Source organism: Larimichthys crocea, chromosome XV (genome assembly GCF_000972845.2).
Source record: "Larimichthys crocea isolate SSNF chromosome XV, L_crocea_2.0, whole genome shotgun sequence".
Classification (NCBI taxonomy): domain Eukaryota; kingdom Metazoa; phylum Chordata; class Actinopteri; family Sciaenidae; genus Larimichthys; species Larimichthys crocea.
Window position 1 is genome coordinate 9,890,708 of NC_040025.1, and position 16,833 is coordinate 9,907,540.

Sequence of the window (16,833 nt, forward strand, 5' to 3'; positions counted from 1 at the left end):
TAAGAGGTGAAAGTGCAGCCTCGATCATGCCTCGATGTTGCATTCAAAGAAATGCAGCAGCTTTAATCTTGCAGACAGTCCACAGATCATCACAGAGGAGTGACTGTCTACTGCAGAGTTCTCCTCCTGGTTTATACATCCAATAAGTAATACAGGAAATGCTGATCTGAGATCATACAATAGGCAGGTGCAGAGTGGACATATGTGCACAGACCACCACCTACTGGCTTCACCAGGTATCAACAACCACAAAACAGAATTATCAAAATGTATTATAAAGAATTTAACTCTTAAAACAGAATTTAAATCAGTGGGATCTGGTCTGGGAAAACGGTGGACGATGGAGTGCCCATGTGGATATTACAAACTTTTAAAAAAGCTTTTATAAACCAATTAATTAAATGTACTTAAATTATGCATTAGCAGTCAATCAATCATCAATTTAATTAATTCACTTTAATTAACTTAATATTACTTTTTTAATTTATTTGTTATTTTCCATTCCAACTTTTTTACACCTCCACCCACAATTCACATCCACACGGTGGATGACACGGAGACAGGACTGCTAAGATGGTGGCAGAAAATGCAGAAAATATGATGAGCCACATCATGCCTCTGCAGGAATATTTAAACACCGGGGGTTGTGATGAGAAGGAATGTGTCAATCTCTGTAGAGTCTTTACGAATCGTTGAGCTTTTACAAGCATGGCGGTTTTAACTATTATGCATTCCCATTGTCATTTGGTGTTAATGTACACAGTACCTAGAGATCTTGAGCTCAAAATAATATCTTTTAAAGTGTCTTTTAGTTTGTTTTCCGACAAAAATAAGTTTTTAAGGTGAGCTCTTTCTCTCTTTTTATCTTGTGTTTGAATGTCTTTATACATTCAAACGTATTATTTTAAAGCACCATTTATCATTTTGCATGTATGTACGGTATATGCATGCACTGCTGGGAGAATACCTGCTTCTGGAATCTATACAGGTGGTTTCCTCTGATGAAGATTGTGTCTCTTTCATGTGGCGTAGCTCTCATAGGTGATCGTCCTTTGTTGGTTTAGTTCACTCTGATTCTTCTGACCAAAGGTTCGTCCAGATTGAAAAGAAGGCGATGCTTTGATTTTGAAGTCAGCAATGGTTCGTAGAATACAAAGAACGAGAGATAAAAGGAAACATCGGCCAAAAGTCTGATCTAAATCTACAAAGACTGCACATACTTAGTGTGAATGCTGGAAGCAGCATTTGTTGTTATTGTTGTTGTTGTTCTTCTTATTATTAGTTCACCGTATTTTTGTCATCTAACTACTTCCACATCTTTTGATGTCATTCAAACTTCAGATAGTTCAACTCAACTCAAACATTATTGCAATCATTCAGAGTTCTGATCTTCATTCACTCCCTGTCCCTTCAAATTATGTGTGAAAGAGCTGGGCCCAGATCATCCTGACCTAAATTCAACCACTTGATATACATTTCTATATTATACATCCTTTATACAGTGTAAGAGTTCATATAAACATGTATTAATCTATATATCAACAGCCTTTCCAACATGTTAGGCTTTGTTGATACGTCAGTTGTTTACAAGTTCTGTTTTACATGCAAAGCTTGTGATTGTGAAGAAGAATGCCTCTTTTTTTTATATACTGGCATTAAATAATTTCTTATAAAGTTCAGTTAACATGCGAGAACACGTCTGACACAGATAGTCTCCTGTTGTTGCTACATGTTTCAAACAACAACTCTACTCTGGAAAAACGTGTAAAAATGTCAACCAGCTTCGCTGTTTGCAGTTAGTATGACAATCACTGAATACTAAAAAGTTCTGTACGTGGTTGATTGCTGGAGTAAAACTTAAAACAAAAGGTTTGAGTTCATTGACTGAAGATTAAATTGAAAACACAAAAAAAGAAAAGTGTCAATAGAACAGCTGTTCACAAGCATCCTCCTGTAAAACACTGTTGGTCAAGTATACTTGATGTCTTCATTAGAGAAAATGGTTATGTGTAGCTCAAATTATTAGATCAGGGATGTCCAAAGTACGACTCAAATCTCCTTTAAATCTTTAAATCACCTGACCCCAAGCGTCACTATAAATTCAAGGTTTTCACTAATCTTGTAAAATATCTTACTTACTGGATGGATGTTTTGGATTAGGATTAGCACCAAAGTTTGTTCATGGTTCCCAGAGGAAGAACTGTAAATAACTCTTCTTAGCTTTTCACTTTGCACCACCATCAGATCAAAATTATAATTTCTTCTAAACTTTTATTTATGATCAAATACCAAATGGGCCTTGGTTGTTGTTCAAGTTTTTAGTAAAGTCGTGGTTCCCAGAGGATGAACTGTAGATTCAATTTGGTTGTAGTTGGAGTTTAGTGCTGATTAGCAAATGTTAGAATGCTAATGGGTTAAACTAGAAGTCTGAATTATAAATATTAGTTGATATGTTATCACTGTGCAACTTTTAGTTAATGTTTAACTTTTTTATTTGCATTCTAAGACCTTTGTAACGTCACCGCATGTGTTTTATTTATCAGTTTTTTAACACTTCACACACTTTATTTTCTGTATTTACAGGTGTCAGATTGATGAGGATGTTTTCTTTAATTTTGCTTGTGTTTTCTGGAGTTGCAGTGTTGAGCCCTTGGGGCCACCATAGCATCACTCCCCATGGTGAAGCCAATGTGGGAGAGGCCTACTGATGGGAAACCTGACGGTCAAGTCATTTGCTGCCACCTTGCAGTTAAAATGTGCCTGGACGTCTAGTTAATCTTCTCTATACTCGACCTGAGGCTTCACAGTGTGTCATTACTGGGTCTCTCTCAGCCAGTCTGGAAATTTCCTTTCACCTTCAAAAAACCAAACAAAAATACCCGGAGCAGATCTTTGGAGATGAAAATATCTGTTGTGTCCAAGAAGCTGTGGAGCGTCCACAAACAGCTGGTTCTCCTCATCACTCCTCTGGTGTTTCTACCTTTACTGTTTGCTCTACCGGAGAAGGTGAGTGACTTTCACGTCTGTATTATGAATAACTCTAACAAATGTAATGCATGTTTACTTCGTTACATAATATGTCAGAAAAAAAAATGATTTGTGATCAATTATTATATATCACACTTTATTATGAAAGGCGAGAGTTGAGCTTTTTTTTATACGCATAATATGAGAACCAATCAAAATGGATGTCTACATCTGCACATTTGTAACAATTAAACTGAATTAAACTTCCCAAATATTTATGTTCTAGTGTTCTAGTGATTTTTGTGTAAATAACTCCATAATAGCAGTAAGAAAATCACATTTTTTGTGTCTTATAATACAGCCTGGAAAAACTCATGTATGCTTTTATTTTTTAGCAGGGTGGATTACTATGTCTTAAAGCATATCTTGTACATGTAAATATTCTGTATACTTACACTAATAATAAGTCCTAAAGCACATTGAGTTCACACTCTCTTAATCCTTTAAACCTGTATTTTTAGGTCGTTTGAGGTCATTTGGGAGCAAAATAAAAGAGCATGTTTGGTGCTTTGAAGAACGTTTAATGTTTAACAGTTTGAACAGCTTTTTTCTTGTGAATATGAAGTATGTGTCTTTAACCTACGGCTGCTACATGCCTGACCTATTGATTAGTAGGAACTTGATATTAAATTCTTCGAAGAACCAACAGGTCAAAAGTTCCTTGCAGAACCGACCCCCATGACATCATCATGAAGAACTACTTCAGGGTGTAACTCACATGTTTTTTTAAAAGTTTGTACCTAGTGAATGCTAAACTTTATATATTGTACATATATTTATATCCTCTAGTACTTTATTGTTTGTTATGCACCATACACCAAGACAGATTCCTTGTATGTGAAAGACAATAAACCTGTTCCTAATTCTGACACCTGCTCCCCCAGAAATAAAATAATAATAAATAAAAAGCTTCAGCTTATTCCAAATGTAGCTGCAGAAAGATCTGGCATCCTCTCAGCTACAGAACTGAATAGAACAGGATATAACTGAATATAACCGGATATAACTGAATATAATTGAATATAACTGAATATAACGGGATATAACTGAATATAACGGGATATAACTGGATATAACGGGATATAACTGGATATAACTGAATATAACGGGATATAACGGGATATAACTGGATATAAGGCAACGTTGCTTGTTTATAAATCAGTCCATGGAGTTGGACCAAATACTTCACAGACATGTCATCCTGTCTGACCCCTCAGGTCAGGTGGGAGTGGGCTGGTTAGTGCTAGTGAACTTGTTGAAACAATAAGTCATCAAACATCTCTGAAACAAACTCCCTGTTGATCTTTATCTTCTTCAAGTATAGCCTCGAAACGTTTGAATCAAGCTTTAAACCCACGCTGTTCATGGGAGATTTTAGTTTAAGTTAAACAAGTTCTTTAAAAAAATGTTTTTGTAAATCTTCTTTTTCTTAATTGAATCTTTGTAAAGCAACTTGCCACTACATATAAAAAATATGTTATAAATAAAGTTGCAGCTGCAGTCGAAACCTCTTCTCACTTAACAAGTTGAAATGTTTGGAGCTCTGAATGAAATGTCAGCAGTGAGAAGTTCGGTCAGTCATGACAGTATTTGTCTTTATTAATCACCACATTAATTTAGTCTTTCTAAGACTGACTAAACAAATTAAATTCAAATTTTTGTTTAATTAACATTGTAATGTTAGATTAAGGAACTTTTAGAGCTGAGCCGATTAGTCGATTAATCTAATAATTGATTATTAGATCAACAGAAAATAATTAATTGTTTCAGCATTTTATTTCAAGTACAAATAGAAAAAATAAATGTCAAACATTCTCCAGCTTCTTATGAGCTAAGTCAGAATGAGTTGGGAGTTGCAGTCTGATGCTGAAGGAGCTGTTTAATTCATTGTTAATTGAATATATTTTCAAAAATGTTTTACCTTTTATAGGCTAAACAATTATTCAGTTGATCAATAAATAAATATAAATAATAATAAATATCTAAAAGATTCGTTAGATTATGTGATATCATTTATTATGTTACTATTGAGCCAGCCAATAATGTATAAGAGATCAATACAGATCAACTCATGGATGCATGAACATAACCACATAACACCCACTCATTTTATTTTGCTGACATTCCCAAATAAACCTGTGTAATCCATCTCCTGTGAAACGTAATTATTTCCTTCCACTTTCCTTCCTGTAAAATATTTTTCTTGTGTTAAAAGTTTGCTGAACGTTAACGACCGCATGTTGCTTATCTTTTAGGAGGGAAAATGTCTTTATGTGGTGGTGCTGATGGCTATGTTTTGGTGCACAGAGGCCCTTCCTCTGGCTGTCACTGCGATGCTTCCAGTCTGCCTCTTCCCAACACTGGGAATTCTCCCATCCAAGAAAGTATGTCCTCAGTATTTCCTGGAAACCAATTTTCTCTTCCTGAGCGGTCTCGTCATGGCCTCGTCCATCGAGGAATGGGGGCTGCATCGCAGAATAGCCCTGAAGGTCCTTACCATTGTCGGAGTGAAACCAGCATGGTGAGAAAACTAAAGAATAAGTCTGGTTATATTCTATATTTTTCTTCTTTTCCACAAGAATTAATACTACGAACAGGAATCTACGAATCTTATTCCTCTGCGTCAAAAACTATTAAAAATACAACTTATTCTAGCATGCCACATATGGGGGTTACACAGGGTCAAGCATATGTCCTGTTTGTGTAACATTTGCTAAAACATGCAGTGTCTTTTTATAACCTAATTATAGCCTCTCTATAAAAGTATGTATTGGTAACCCATTTTGAGGTTGGGCCTGAGAGCCACAGATATGACAAGGATGTCTGAAAATCCCAGCAGCCATGATAACGTTTCATGTTGCTGATTTCAGATTGTGGACTAAATTATTTTACTCTTCTAGGCTCATAATGGGAATGATGATGACCTCGTCCTTCCTGTCCATGTGGCTCAGCAACACCGCCACAACGGCCATGATGCTCCCGATTGCTAACGCCATCCTGGAGAGTCTGTTCGGAGATCTGGAGACCCTAAAAAAGAAGTGCAAGTCAGCAGATGATCCTGAGGGTGATATAATAAACGGTACACTGTGTGCTGTATACAAGTATACTTAAAGCTGCTTGGTTTAAAAATGGATGAAAATACCATAAGTAATGTGAAAGATTTTAGTGTCTTTCAGCTCATTGTTTTGGTTTCGGCAGCTGTTTTCAGCAACAAAAAGCCCAGATAAACTCACAGACACATATAGCAACTAGCTGGTGAACATCGTGGAGTATTCAGCCGTGAAAGAGCTTTTCAGGAGATGGCGGAGACCAAAAACAGAGCTAAATGAAGTAAATGTTGGACTAACTTTTATCACGTGAACAGAAACACAACTCCACATGAATGATGATGCTGCTCCGTATCTGCAGGATGTGTAAATAAGCAGCTGTTTGTTAAAGATTTGCCATATTAACTTTATAAGGTGACGATGTTGTGTTCACAGTTTGTTTTTTTCCCACTGTCCCCAAATGTGATATTACTGTCAAGGGTTCACACCTTGCACAACACCACGTGTAATGTTTTAACCTTGTCTGCATGAGATTTATAATATGTAATCTAACATGTGAACCCTGTACAGTTTTTCCAATACACAGAGTCCTCGAATACAAAGTTAGTCAATATTCAAGTGGTCATTGATTGACGCTGGATTGACTTACAGTCTTATACTAAATATATCAACAACAAAAAAAACTCCTGCAGAGCTAAAACTCACGATTTGACTTGTCATGGTTGCATGTGAAAATGACACGAACTCAATGACTTTGCTTTATTTCAGGTCAGTCTACTGTAAAGCTGCATTCACTGCCCTCAGTGCCCTCGGAAAAACAAATACTGTCAATAGACGAGTAAGAAGAACGCTGTGATCACTGTAACCCAACACATTCTCCAATATCTAACTCAAATGGTGTATCCCTGTTTTCAGTCTTTGTGCTAAGCTAAGATAACCACCTGACATAGACATGAGGATGGCATCAATCCTTTCATGTATTTCATGTAGTGTTTTTATCATGTTGAGGACAGTAATCTCCAAACTCATTCATTTAAGGTAGTAATGTCTCTTAAATCTTACAAAGGACGGATGGGATGGAGCAGAGCGATCCAAGGACACCTGAGGAGATCCAACTGGAGTCGCAGTATCAGATGAAGGTGTGGAAAGGATTCTTGATCTGTATTCCTTATGCAGCCAGTATCGGAGGGACCGCCACGCTGACAGGCACGGCGCCCAACCTCATCCTGATTGGACAGCTGAAGAGGTAAGTTGCTATTAAACAGCGACTTTATGTCATAAAACACTTCCCTGCAGTTTAAAGACCATTTCTTTACTTCACAGCTACTTTCCAGACTGTGACCTGATCAACTTTGGCTCTTGGTTTGCGTTCGCTTTCCCGCTGATGTGCCTCTTCCTGTTTTTGGGATGGATTTGGATTGCGTTTCTCTACGGAGGATTGAACACACGGTAATGTGGTGTCAGACATTTACTTGATATTTCTACCACTGATAGCTGCAGCACCCTGCAAAGACAATAAAGTCCAGTTAATTCTGTTAGGGGTGCAATCAGAATCACCACTTTTGTTTTCTTTGTGCAACTGGAGTAATCCCATTTCCTTTTCTTGGAATATGTGTCACACCGTGTGTTTTTATTTTATCCAGATTGTGCTTCAAGAGAAACGATCAAAGAGCCCAGGCGGAGGCCAGAGCGAAGGCTCTAATCGAGGAGGATTACAGGAAACTAGGGCCCATAAAGTGAGGACTCGTGTATGCTTTCAAATCTCATGCGAAACGAGGTGAACAAGTGCATTCTTTTATGCTCAATTTCAGCTTCGCGGAGGGATCGATCTCTTTCTTTTTTATACTGTTTGCCGTTCTCCTGTTCACGCGAGATCCCAAATTTGTCACCGGCTGGTCTGCATTTTTCAAAAAAGGGTAAGATTTAATGAAATGCGAAGTGCTTGATATAAAACCTAAAACATATTCAGTAGATTAGTCTCTGTTAACTCATCCTTTCTCTTATTTTGCAGGTACGTCTCAGACGCAGTCACTGGTGTGATCATTGTGTCTATATTGTTCTTCTTCCCCTCGCAGAAACCTTCTCTGAGCTGGTGGTTTGACCCTAAAGGTTTGTAACCTCTCAGACAACCTTAATTTACTAGACATAGTACTCTGATCTGATCTAATCTAATCTATGATTTATAATTTAAGTTACCGTATAAATAAACAACTTTGATTAGATTTGACTGATTGATTGATTTGTGTCTAACAAAGGAACAAAGTGAGTATATCATCCATTAAAGAGATATAACAAATAGAAGTGACCTGTTCGCGGCTTGTGGGGCTGCTGTCTTAGTTAATATTGATGATTCAATATTTGTGATAGATTCAAAGACTGTGCCTGCCTCGAGCACAGCTATCGGATAAAGCTGAAAATAAGGACGAGGAATGTTAATAATGTAGATTAGAGAGTCTGAGTCTGTGATTATCATAATCTCTCCAAACTATGCTGTCACACTTTTGTTTTTGTGTGTGTGTGTGTGTGTGTGTGTGTGTGTGTGTGTGTGTGCGCAAACTGTACGCACGTGTTTTGTGTGTGTGTGTGTTGGAGACACGTGTGTGTGATTGTGGATACTATGTTCAGCTGGTCAAATAAAGCGCTGCACGCAAGCAAAAGAGAAAAGAAAGCAAACCATCGAGTTCCTTTGACCTCTTTCATCATAAAGGTCAAATTTTAGAATAGAATAGAATAGAATAGATCTTTAAAATTGTCTTCATCTCAACAAAACATTAAAATCAGCATAAGAGAATAAAGTACAAACAGCATTAAACTCTGGATTTGAGGCTTTTATTGTTGTTTAAAATGATTTAAAATCACTTGGATTAAAAAAGAGTGAGAGTCTCTTTTAGATCTTTGAGTTCTTGCTCATATTTCTGTTATTCAGTTTTTAATTTATTTACGTAGTGCCAAATCATAACAGACGTTTTCTCATGACACTTTCCACACAGAGCAGATCTAGACCTGTATATACCCTTTATAGTATCATTAACAGAGTCACAACAATTCCCACCATGAGTAAACACTTGGCTGTTCTGTTAAATGCACGCACTGTACATGCAGGATGCAAACGATACATTGTTTGTATTAAACTAAAACTACCAAGAAGTTTAACTGAACTACTTGCACTGCCTTCTGACTAAATATTTTCTATTCTAAGTGCTGTGATACCACAACTCTCATATCATGAAATCATAAAATCATGTCTTATTTCATAATAATAATCAAAATCTTGAATGGAAGTTCTTTACTGAGTGTTTCCCTCCATGTCTCCTCAGCTTCAAACACTCCTTACGTCCCTCTCCTATCATGGAAGAAAGCTCAGGACTCTGTTCCCTGGAATATTATTCTGCTTCTCGGAGGCGGCTTTGCTATGGCTAAAGCTTGTGAGGTAATCAAGCCGTGCACACTGATTAAGGTTAAACGTACAAAAAGTTGCAATGACTACCTGGAGTTCTCGTCTCGGCTGATTTCAAGATCTGCGACTGTAAACTAAACTAAAGGTTTACATGTCATCATTTTTATTATCTCTCCTCTCTTCTGTGCTGCTCTGCTCTGTTTGGTTCTGTTCTCCACTGGTTTATTATGTTGTAATTTGATCTTTTGACCCGTAACCCCGATCTTGTGGCGTTTGGCAGGAGTCTGGACTCGCCTCCTGGATCGGAGGCCACCTCCAGCCTTTGGCCGAGGTCCCTCCTGCTGCAGCTGTGATGTTGATCACTGCTTTCCTGGCCTGTTTCACTGAGTTCGCCAGCAACACTGCCACAATTATCATATTTTTACCTGTCATTGCTGAACTGGTAAGACAACTTAAAGATGTATATAGTGGGTTTGACTGTTAAGCTGTCAGTACACGGTGTGACACGCCGATGACAGTCGGGTCGACAAACTGGAAGACTCAGTTACAAGACAGAGCAGTGGAAACTCATGAACTCAAAACATTTTTGCTGACCTCACCCTGAGTTTGTCAAAGGCTTAGTTGGCTTGTTAAATTCTTACAATAAAGGTTTTTATGTCTGTAGCCTGTTCGGCATTAACTGCTGTTGTCAATAATCATTAAATGGGCTTTTGTACTTTGTTATGGAGCCGACTCAGAGAATCATTTACAGCCGTGGTCCCCAAACTTTTTCCTTAGGTCAGCATTGATCAGGTCGTAGGAGCATTTAAAGATGTAATACAACTTAAATGATAACCTCGAAGTGACACACTGGACACATAGTGAAGCAACACACATATTGCACTCAAACAGGCTGTTTTTTTATGGCTGTATCTATGGACACCTTTAGATCTTGGTTATAATATAAGGTTTGTGGGTTTAAACGATGTCTGTCCATACAAAATATGTTGGTAACAGTGGCACTAAAAATGTGCTGGTCTTTGTCTCTGTAGGCTATTCACATCTCTGTGAACCCTCTGTACTTCATGATACCTGCAACAGTCGGATGTTCGTTTGCCTTCATGCTTCCAGTGTCCACACCGCCCAACTCCATCGCCTTTGCTTCCGGACATCTCATGGTCAAAGACATGGTGAGAAACTCACATCAGCTCTTCACACTAAAACATTTAGTTTACCTTTCGTCTCTCATGTCTTTGTGTTTCCTTTCTCTCAGGTGAAAACAGGCTTCGTCATGAACATCCTGGGCATCCTCTCGGTCTCTCTGGCCATGAACACGTGGGGCATGGCCATGTTTGACTTGAGCACGTATCCAGAATGGGCTCATCCCATCAACAAGTCTGCTGTTGTTACTGATGTGCATCTGTCAGCTGTCCACTCACTCAATGCTACTCTCTGATCGCTCACTTGATCTCGCCGTGAGTGTAGAGGAAGTACCAGAAGATTGTACAAAGATTTAAAACACTAAACAGGGACAAAAGTTTGTCTGTAGACGTCTACTGTGTGTCACTGAGAATGCTCTGGGAGCTTCACCTGTTACGTGTTATGATGAATTTAATACGTTTATTATCCTTGAGTATCTTGAAGGCTCTGAAGCGTCAAGATTTCATGCTGTGAACTGTTAGTTTTAAACGCCATTATTCTACCCTCTCGACTTTAAACTGGATGTGACCTCACCGACAACAGCCAGAGAGCTACAGAGTTTTTGTTGTATTGATGCTACTAGGCTGACCTCTGCTGGAAGAATGAGAGAGACCTCTGTGAATAATATATATATATATATATTTGGTTATAAATCATTAAGAGATCATGTTACTTGTTTATATAACAGATGTTTAGCTGTGAAAGTGAGAGCACAAAAACAATATTTTAAATCTTTTCCACATCAGAGTGTGAATCCTCACGAATGAATGTGTATATTTTGTTACAATGTGATTTGAATCCAAATGACTGCTGTTACAAATAAATTGTTTGTATTATGATAATTAAGTTGCTTATTAAGACTTATTCCACAACTTATTTGTAGCTGCTTAAGTTTAGTAGCAGTTTAATAGAACGTAAATCTCAGGAGCGTAAACACGCGTCTGTGCTGTGCTGCTGCAGGATTCACACATATTTAACACATTTTGGCCTCCGCTCTCACACAGACAGAGCCAGAGAGCACGCAGCTGTAAATTCCTTACAATGTTTGTTTGGTGTAGTAAAACTGTCTGAAGCCACAAGGCCGGACATCAATGGTTAATTTGTGCAAGTCTGTGATAGTTACTGAGTGTTAGCAGGGTCAGTGCAAAAGGTCCCCGTGGAGTTTGAACGCAAAACTATAAAATATCCAACTGAAACCACCCAGACGGGGACAGGATGTACCCGACTGTCTGCACAGCACAAGCAAAGGATCCAAAGACAGATTAGGAAAAACTGACACAGACTCGATCATAACTAGAATACATTAAATCCAAAAAATGATTTCAAACAACCCAGATAAAGACTGATAAAGTGTGTGTGTTATGAAGAGAGGTTTACAGCTGCACAGTGATCTAAACACACTTTTAATAAAGGTTGAGCAGAGCAGATTGCCTTTCAAACTTTACTTGAAGCAGTTGTCAGACTGGACTTGGAAATGCTGGCTAACAAATTCAATGATAGCGATGACAATATCAGAGCTGTAAAATAAAGGAAACCAAGTATAATATGTCAAATAATCGTCCCTCACGTCAGGAAGAAACAAACTACCACCAGTCAAACATTAACATCACATCACTAGGATGTACAACAGTAACTAATCCAGTAAAAACATATTTGTTAAGCTCTAACTGCTCCCAAAAACCAAAGCCGTGTCTCTAAAACAGAGAGAGGGGAATAAGTTGCACATGTTGCCTGTAAATATAAAAACAGCACCAAGAAACATCAGCTGAATGTGGCCCTACCATGTCTACAAAGACATTAATATCAGAAGCTGCAAAATGAGGCTGAAAATCTTTAAAGATTTCAACCACCCGGTGCCAAAGGTAGTTGGTTGTGCACTTGGACAACAGACTGAACTGGAAGTGCAACACTGAGGCGGTCTACAGGAAGGAACAGAGCCTTCTTCTTGAAGAAGCTCAGGTCCTAACGTGTGCAACAGGATGTTGTTGCAAGTGCTGCATTTTTTTTTTCTTTGCAGACATCTGCTGGAGCAGCAGCATCGCAGCCAGTGACACTAAAAAACGGATTTAAAAAAACCTGAGAGAAACTTAATGGACAACAGTTCACATGACCTTATGACCTAATGTACTGTTTTTACACAAAGTAATTCATGCCCACTGCCATGACACACTGTAATGACTCACTCTGTGACAGTTGATATTTCAGGTATGGAAATATTGCACATAACTTGCACTGACTCATTCTCTGACTAAGAATCAACATTTTTCCTCCGCTGCAATCAGGAGGAAGTTTGCGAGGATCCTGATTTTTCTTTATCACTATTGTTGTTGTTATTATCATTATTGTAATTACTTATTTAGATTCATTAAGACTTTATAGTAAGAGCTCACAGAAATACATTTCACTATAATTGTTCTTTTATCATTATATGTTACAGATAAATGAACAAAATTATTTACCAGTGTCAGTCGCATAGGTCGTTCAACTGAAACCAACTGCTGTTTGATGGGAGAACAAATGTTAATTTATACACTTGTTTTATTAATTTCTATGCTGATACAAACAACCAAAAAAAATCTGAGGCAGCTGTTTTCAGTTAGTTACTGAGGTGGAAAATCAGTCAACAGTTTTAGCAGCTGGTTAAACAGGCCTACTACAAATAACACTAATATACCATTAATGTGATATTTACAAATCTGAAACTGAACTCTTGTTGGTGTCACATTGGTGACCAGCATCACGTGTGAGTGTGCTGACATCATGCCCGCTCCATATGATCTTGTGTCACGTATGGGTTCTGGGACCTGCAACATGACCGTGACTGTTGGAGTTCAAGTTCCCCTTTTCTTCCTCCACAGTCCTCCAACACTTCCCAAACCTGTTTTTATCTTTCTCATAGACAGAATGAAGCTTATCGCGGACGGCGTTATCATGCCGCTCAGGTAAGATTAGTTATTTTGAATTTAAATGCTTAATGTCTGTCTGTCTGTCTGTCTATCTTATGTTATACTGGCTTTATAATGGTATGTGGTTTATATACATTTCTTTACTCTGCGTCTCTGTTCTAGACCTACATTATTGGCACATGCAATATTCAAAATTTTAAGAAAACTTCAAGTAAATTACTCACAATTACACAGTATTCTTTTGGCTGTCGATTATGATTTTCATGTGAAAATGATCAGTTTTTCATGTTGTTCCTTTTAAGGAAATCATTTGGCATTTTAGGAAATAAGTTTATTGATGCTGAGCTACTTGAGAAAAAAAACAGTTTGGGCAGTTACAAGCTTTATAACTGTGGCTTAATATTAACAATAATAGTGTCATACTTTAGGAATTTTGCTTATTTTCTTTCTTAATGAGAATAAAATAAGAAAATTAACACCGCTCTCATATTTATTAGTTTGGTAAGGTGAAGCCAGCAGCAAGGTAGCTTAGCATAAAGACTAAAAACTGAGATAGATAGCACCTCTAAAGCTCACTTTTATTTATTTAATCTGTGTAATATTATAAATTGTGGTTCTATGGAGCGAGGCAGCTGTTTCCTCTATGCTAAGAAAACAGCGGTGGTTGATTTAGTATATTTATATTTAATGAAGAGAAATGAAAAAAAGTTTAAGTCTAATTCTTTGCTCGAATGCAACCAAACAAACATTTGTGTGTTTCCTCCTCAGGAACAGAGCAGGATCTTTCCGACAGACTCTAAAGTCAGTCCTGGTTTATCTCTGGGATGTTTATTCTGCTCCTATACCTGCTGGCAGAGACGTCCTGACTCTACTGTCTCTCTGTTTCACACTCGCCATCATCACTGGTGGCCTGCTTTATCACTGGCTGTCAAAGACTCTCAAATACAACCATGTGACGTCCATCCAGACCGCCAGCACCTACAGCGTGGCTGTGCTTCTGGTCTCGTTCCTGTGTCACCCTCTGCGGTGCGTGCTGACCATGATCCTGCCAACCGTCTGCACCAAACAGGGCCGTAAACTCCTCATCTCAGCCTCCGTCATGATTTTAATTTTGAACGTCGTCCCTAATATCACAGTGAACATTGGAGCGGTCGCACGCCTCCTGAAATGCACGGCTGAGGGTTTCACAAAGACTTTATTAAACTCGTCTGAGCTTCTGAATCATGCAAAAACAGACCTTGTTGAGGAAACCAAACAGAAGACGGATGACTTGATTGTCACCAAGTTGAGGAAGTTAGATCAGCACACACATGTTGATGTGTCAGAAGTTAAAAGCAGGTTTACTATGATGATCGGGCAAATAGAGGAAAACTTCTCTGGCACCAGGAACCTGCTCAAAGAATGCAAACTGCTCTCAAACCGGATCCTTGCTGCCGTTTTTGTTGCTTTGCTTATCTTTGAGTCTGCACGTTACCTGAAGTCTTACCTGACCACGGTTCAGTTTGATAATGCCTACATTTCCAAAGAGCTCCTGCAAAAAGCGACTCACACCGGCAACAAAAGCACAGCTAAAAACAAGACTTATTCCACAAGCTGCAGGATAACAAATCAGGAATGTACCTCCTGTTTCATAACACTGATTGTGGTGACGTTATATTTCATTGCAATAACGTTGATAGTAGTTTTGGATTATGTTGTGTATCATGTAGTTCAGATGATTGTGCCGTGGTTACTGGATTTTCCACCGACAACTGCCAGCATAAGTGTCAATTATAAGGTAAGACAGCACCAAATTGTTTCACAGCAGCTCTTTTTTTATTGTATTTGCCTCCTCACTTCTTTGTGTATTTGCTCTCCTGATTCCAGGTTAAGATGTTCCCGCCTGCTTCTTGTATTATTCCACAATTCTGTGGCACAACAGAGCTCACAAACTTCCACAGAGACTACAAGTGGACCTTCAACCCCGAGCCGTCGCTCTGCGACGTGGCGACCTCAGCTCCAAACCGTGGTGTCACGTTCCTGCTCGGATGTCTCTGGCTGATGAGTTACTCTCTGGTGTTTCTTGAGGTTTACGCCATGCGGCTGCGGAGGAAGATCTCTGCATCGTTTTTCAGAGAGCAGGAGGTGAGAAGAAGGGATTACCGGATGAAGAAGGTACAAATGAAGCTGAGTGAACAACAACAAAAAGAGACTGTTTCTGTCAAGGTTGGCCATGTGTGATGTTGACTTCATTATTTCATTGTTGACTACAATGAAACGTCCTTTCAGGCCTCCTGCACCTACTGACTTTGTGACAATGTGACTTTGACTGGACAAGTTTTAATGCAAGCAGTGTGGCTCTATCGACTGAGTGTTAATCTTGTTGGTCCAAATAATTAGACTGATTGTCAGGGAGGTGCCAAGATGTTGAATTCTCACTTGTCATGTAGCACCACCAGCTAAAAAGTCAAAGTCTTGACAAGGGCAGTGTTTAGCTCAGTTGGTAGAGCAGCCATCCCAAATAAAGTCAAAGTCTTTATATGTCAACTGAAGCAGACCATTGACCTTAAAAAAAACATGGATATGTACCTCTGCTGCCTCCAGTCTAATCTAGAAATGTTCAAAGATTTGGAGCATGGGTGGAGCTGACACAGGCCGAATGAAGCCTGGGTACTAAAACAGCCATCTGTAACGGCACCTACTTGTCAATCAATCAGAATCGATTAATTCTGACTGCAGGCTGTAAACATGTTTATTTCTACTGTGAAGTTGGACAGTTTAACATGGGGACCTATGGAGACTGACTCACTTCTGGAGCCAGCCTCTAGTGGACGTTCGAGGAACTGCAGTTTTTGGCTTCATTTCACAGCCACGGAGGTTGCAGCTTGGCCCAACTTCACAGTTTTGGTCTTTATAGATAATTTCCCCTGTCCATGACAACTGTACTGAGGGTGAATTTAAATTATATTAAGACTTAAAATTATGCATAATTAAGAGCGTGGACTCTTTCATTGACAGGTGGGTGCCGTTATAGGAGGCTGGAGACTAATATCTATGAAATATTGAATGGATTGCCTTCAGATTTGGTCAAACATTCACGCTCCCATCAGGATGAATTGTATCAAACTTTGGTGATATTTTAGCTTTTCATCTAGCGGCATCATCAAGTTAAAATAATTCAGTTTTTGACCAAATACCTGCAAAATAATGACATTACAATTAGCTTCACTTGTACCTTACGTTTAGTACTAATCATGCTGATGTTAGAATTTATCTCAGCGCTGCTGGCATGACCTGA

The 16,833-nt window shown here is 38.6% G+C and overlaps 2 protein-coding genes across 3 annotated transcripts; both read left to right on the forward strand.

Annotated features, from left to right (window-relative positions):
* The first annotated feature begins 2,568 nt into the window (after window positions 1-2,568).
* Window positions 2,569-11,457, forward strand: slc13a3 (solute carrier family 13 member 3). 2 transcript variants are annotated; one of them, XM_010732050.2, is made up of 13 exons: window positions 2,569-3,006; window positions 5,283-5,548; window positions 5,928-6,106; window positions 6,843-6,912; window positions 7,141-7,320; window positions 7,398-7,523; window positions 7,718-7,810; window positions 7,886-7,990; window positions 8,086-8,183; window positions 9,392-9,504; window positions 9,752-9,913; window positions 10,503-10,640; window positions 10,724-11,457. In XM_010732050.2, exons 1-13 carry the CDS (start codon window positions 2,899-2,901, stop codon window positions 10,904-10,906), a joined length of 1,821 nt encoding a protein of 606 aa, XP_010730352.2. In that variant the 5' UTR covers window positions 2,569-2,898; the 3' UTR covers window positions 10,907-11,457. The 2 variants fall into 2 exon arrangements, with proteins under 2 accessions (XP_010730352.2, XP_019131651.1); XM_019276106.1 differs by having other exon boundaries at window positions 2,940-3,006; window positions 5,335-5,548.
* A 2,124-nt stretch (window positions 11,458-13,581) lies between these two features.
* Window positions 13,582-16,334, forward strand: ocstamp (osteoclast stimulatory transmembrane protein). Its single transcript, XM_027288547.1, has 3 exons — window positions 13,582-13,592; window positions 14,325-15,333; window positions 15,423-16,334. Exons 1-3 carry the CDS (start codon window positions 13,582-13,584, stop codon window positions 15,774-15,776), a joined length of 1,374 nt encoding a protein of 457 aa, XP_027144348.1. The 3' UTR covers window positions 15,777-16,334.
* The last annotated feature ends 499 nt before the right edge of the window (window positions 16,335-16,833 follow it).

Coding starts and splice junctions, on each gene's coding strand:
- slc13a3 (XM_010732050.2), top strand. CDS start 2,899: ATGAAAATATCTGTTGTGTCCAAGAAGCTGTGGAGCGTCCACAAACAG. Junction 3,007..5,282: donor TGTTTGCTCTACCGGAGAAG/GTGAGTGACTTT, acceptor CTTATCTTTTAG/GAGGGAAAATGTCTTTATGT. Junction 9,505..9,751: donor CTATGGCTAAAGCTTGTGAG/GTAATCAAGCCG, acceptor GGCGTTTGGCAG/GAGTCTGGACTCGCCTCCTG.
- ocstamp (XM_027288547.1), top strand. Junction 15,334..15,422: donor GCATAAGTGTCAATTATAAG/GTAAGACAGCAC, acceptor TCCTGATTCCAG/GTTAAGATGTTCCCGCCTGC.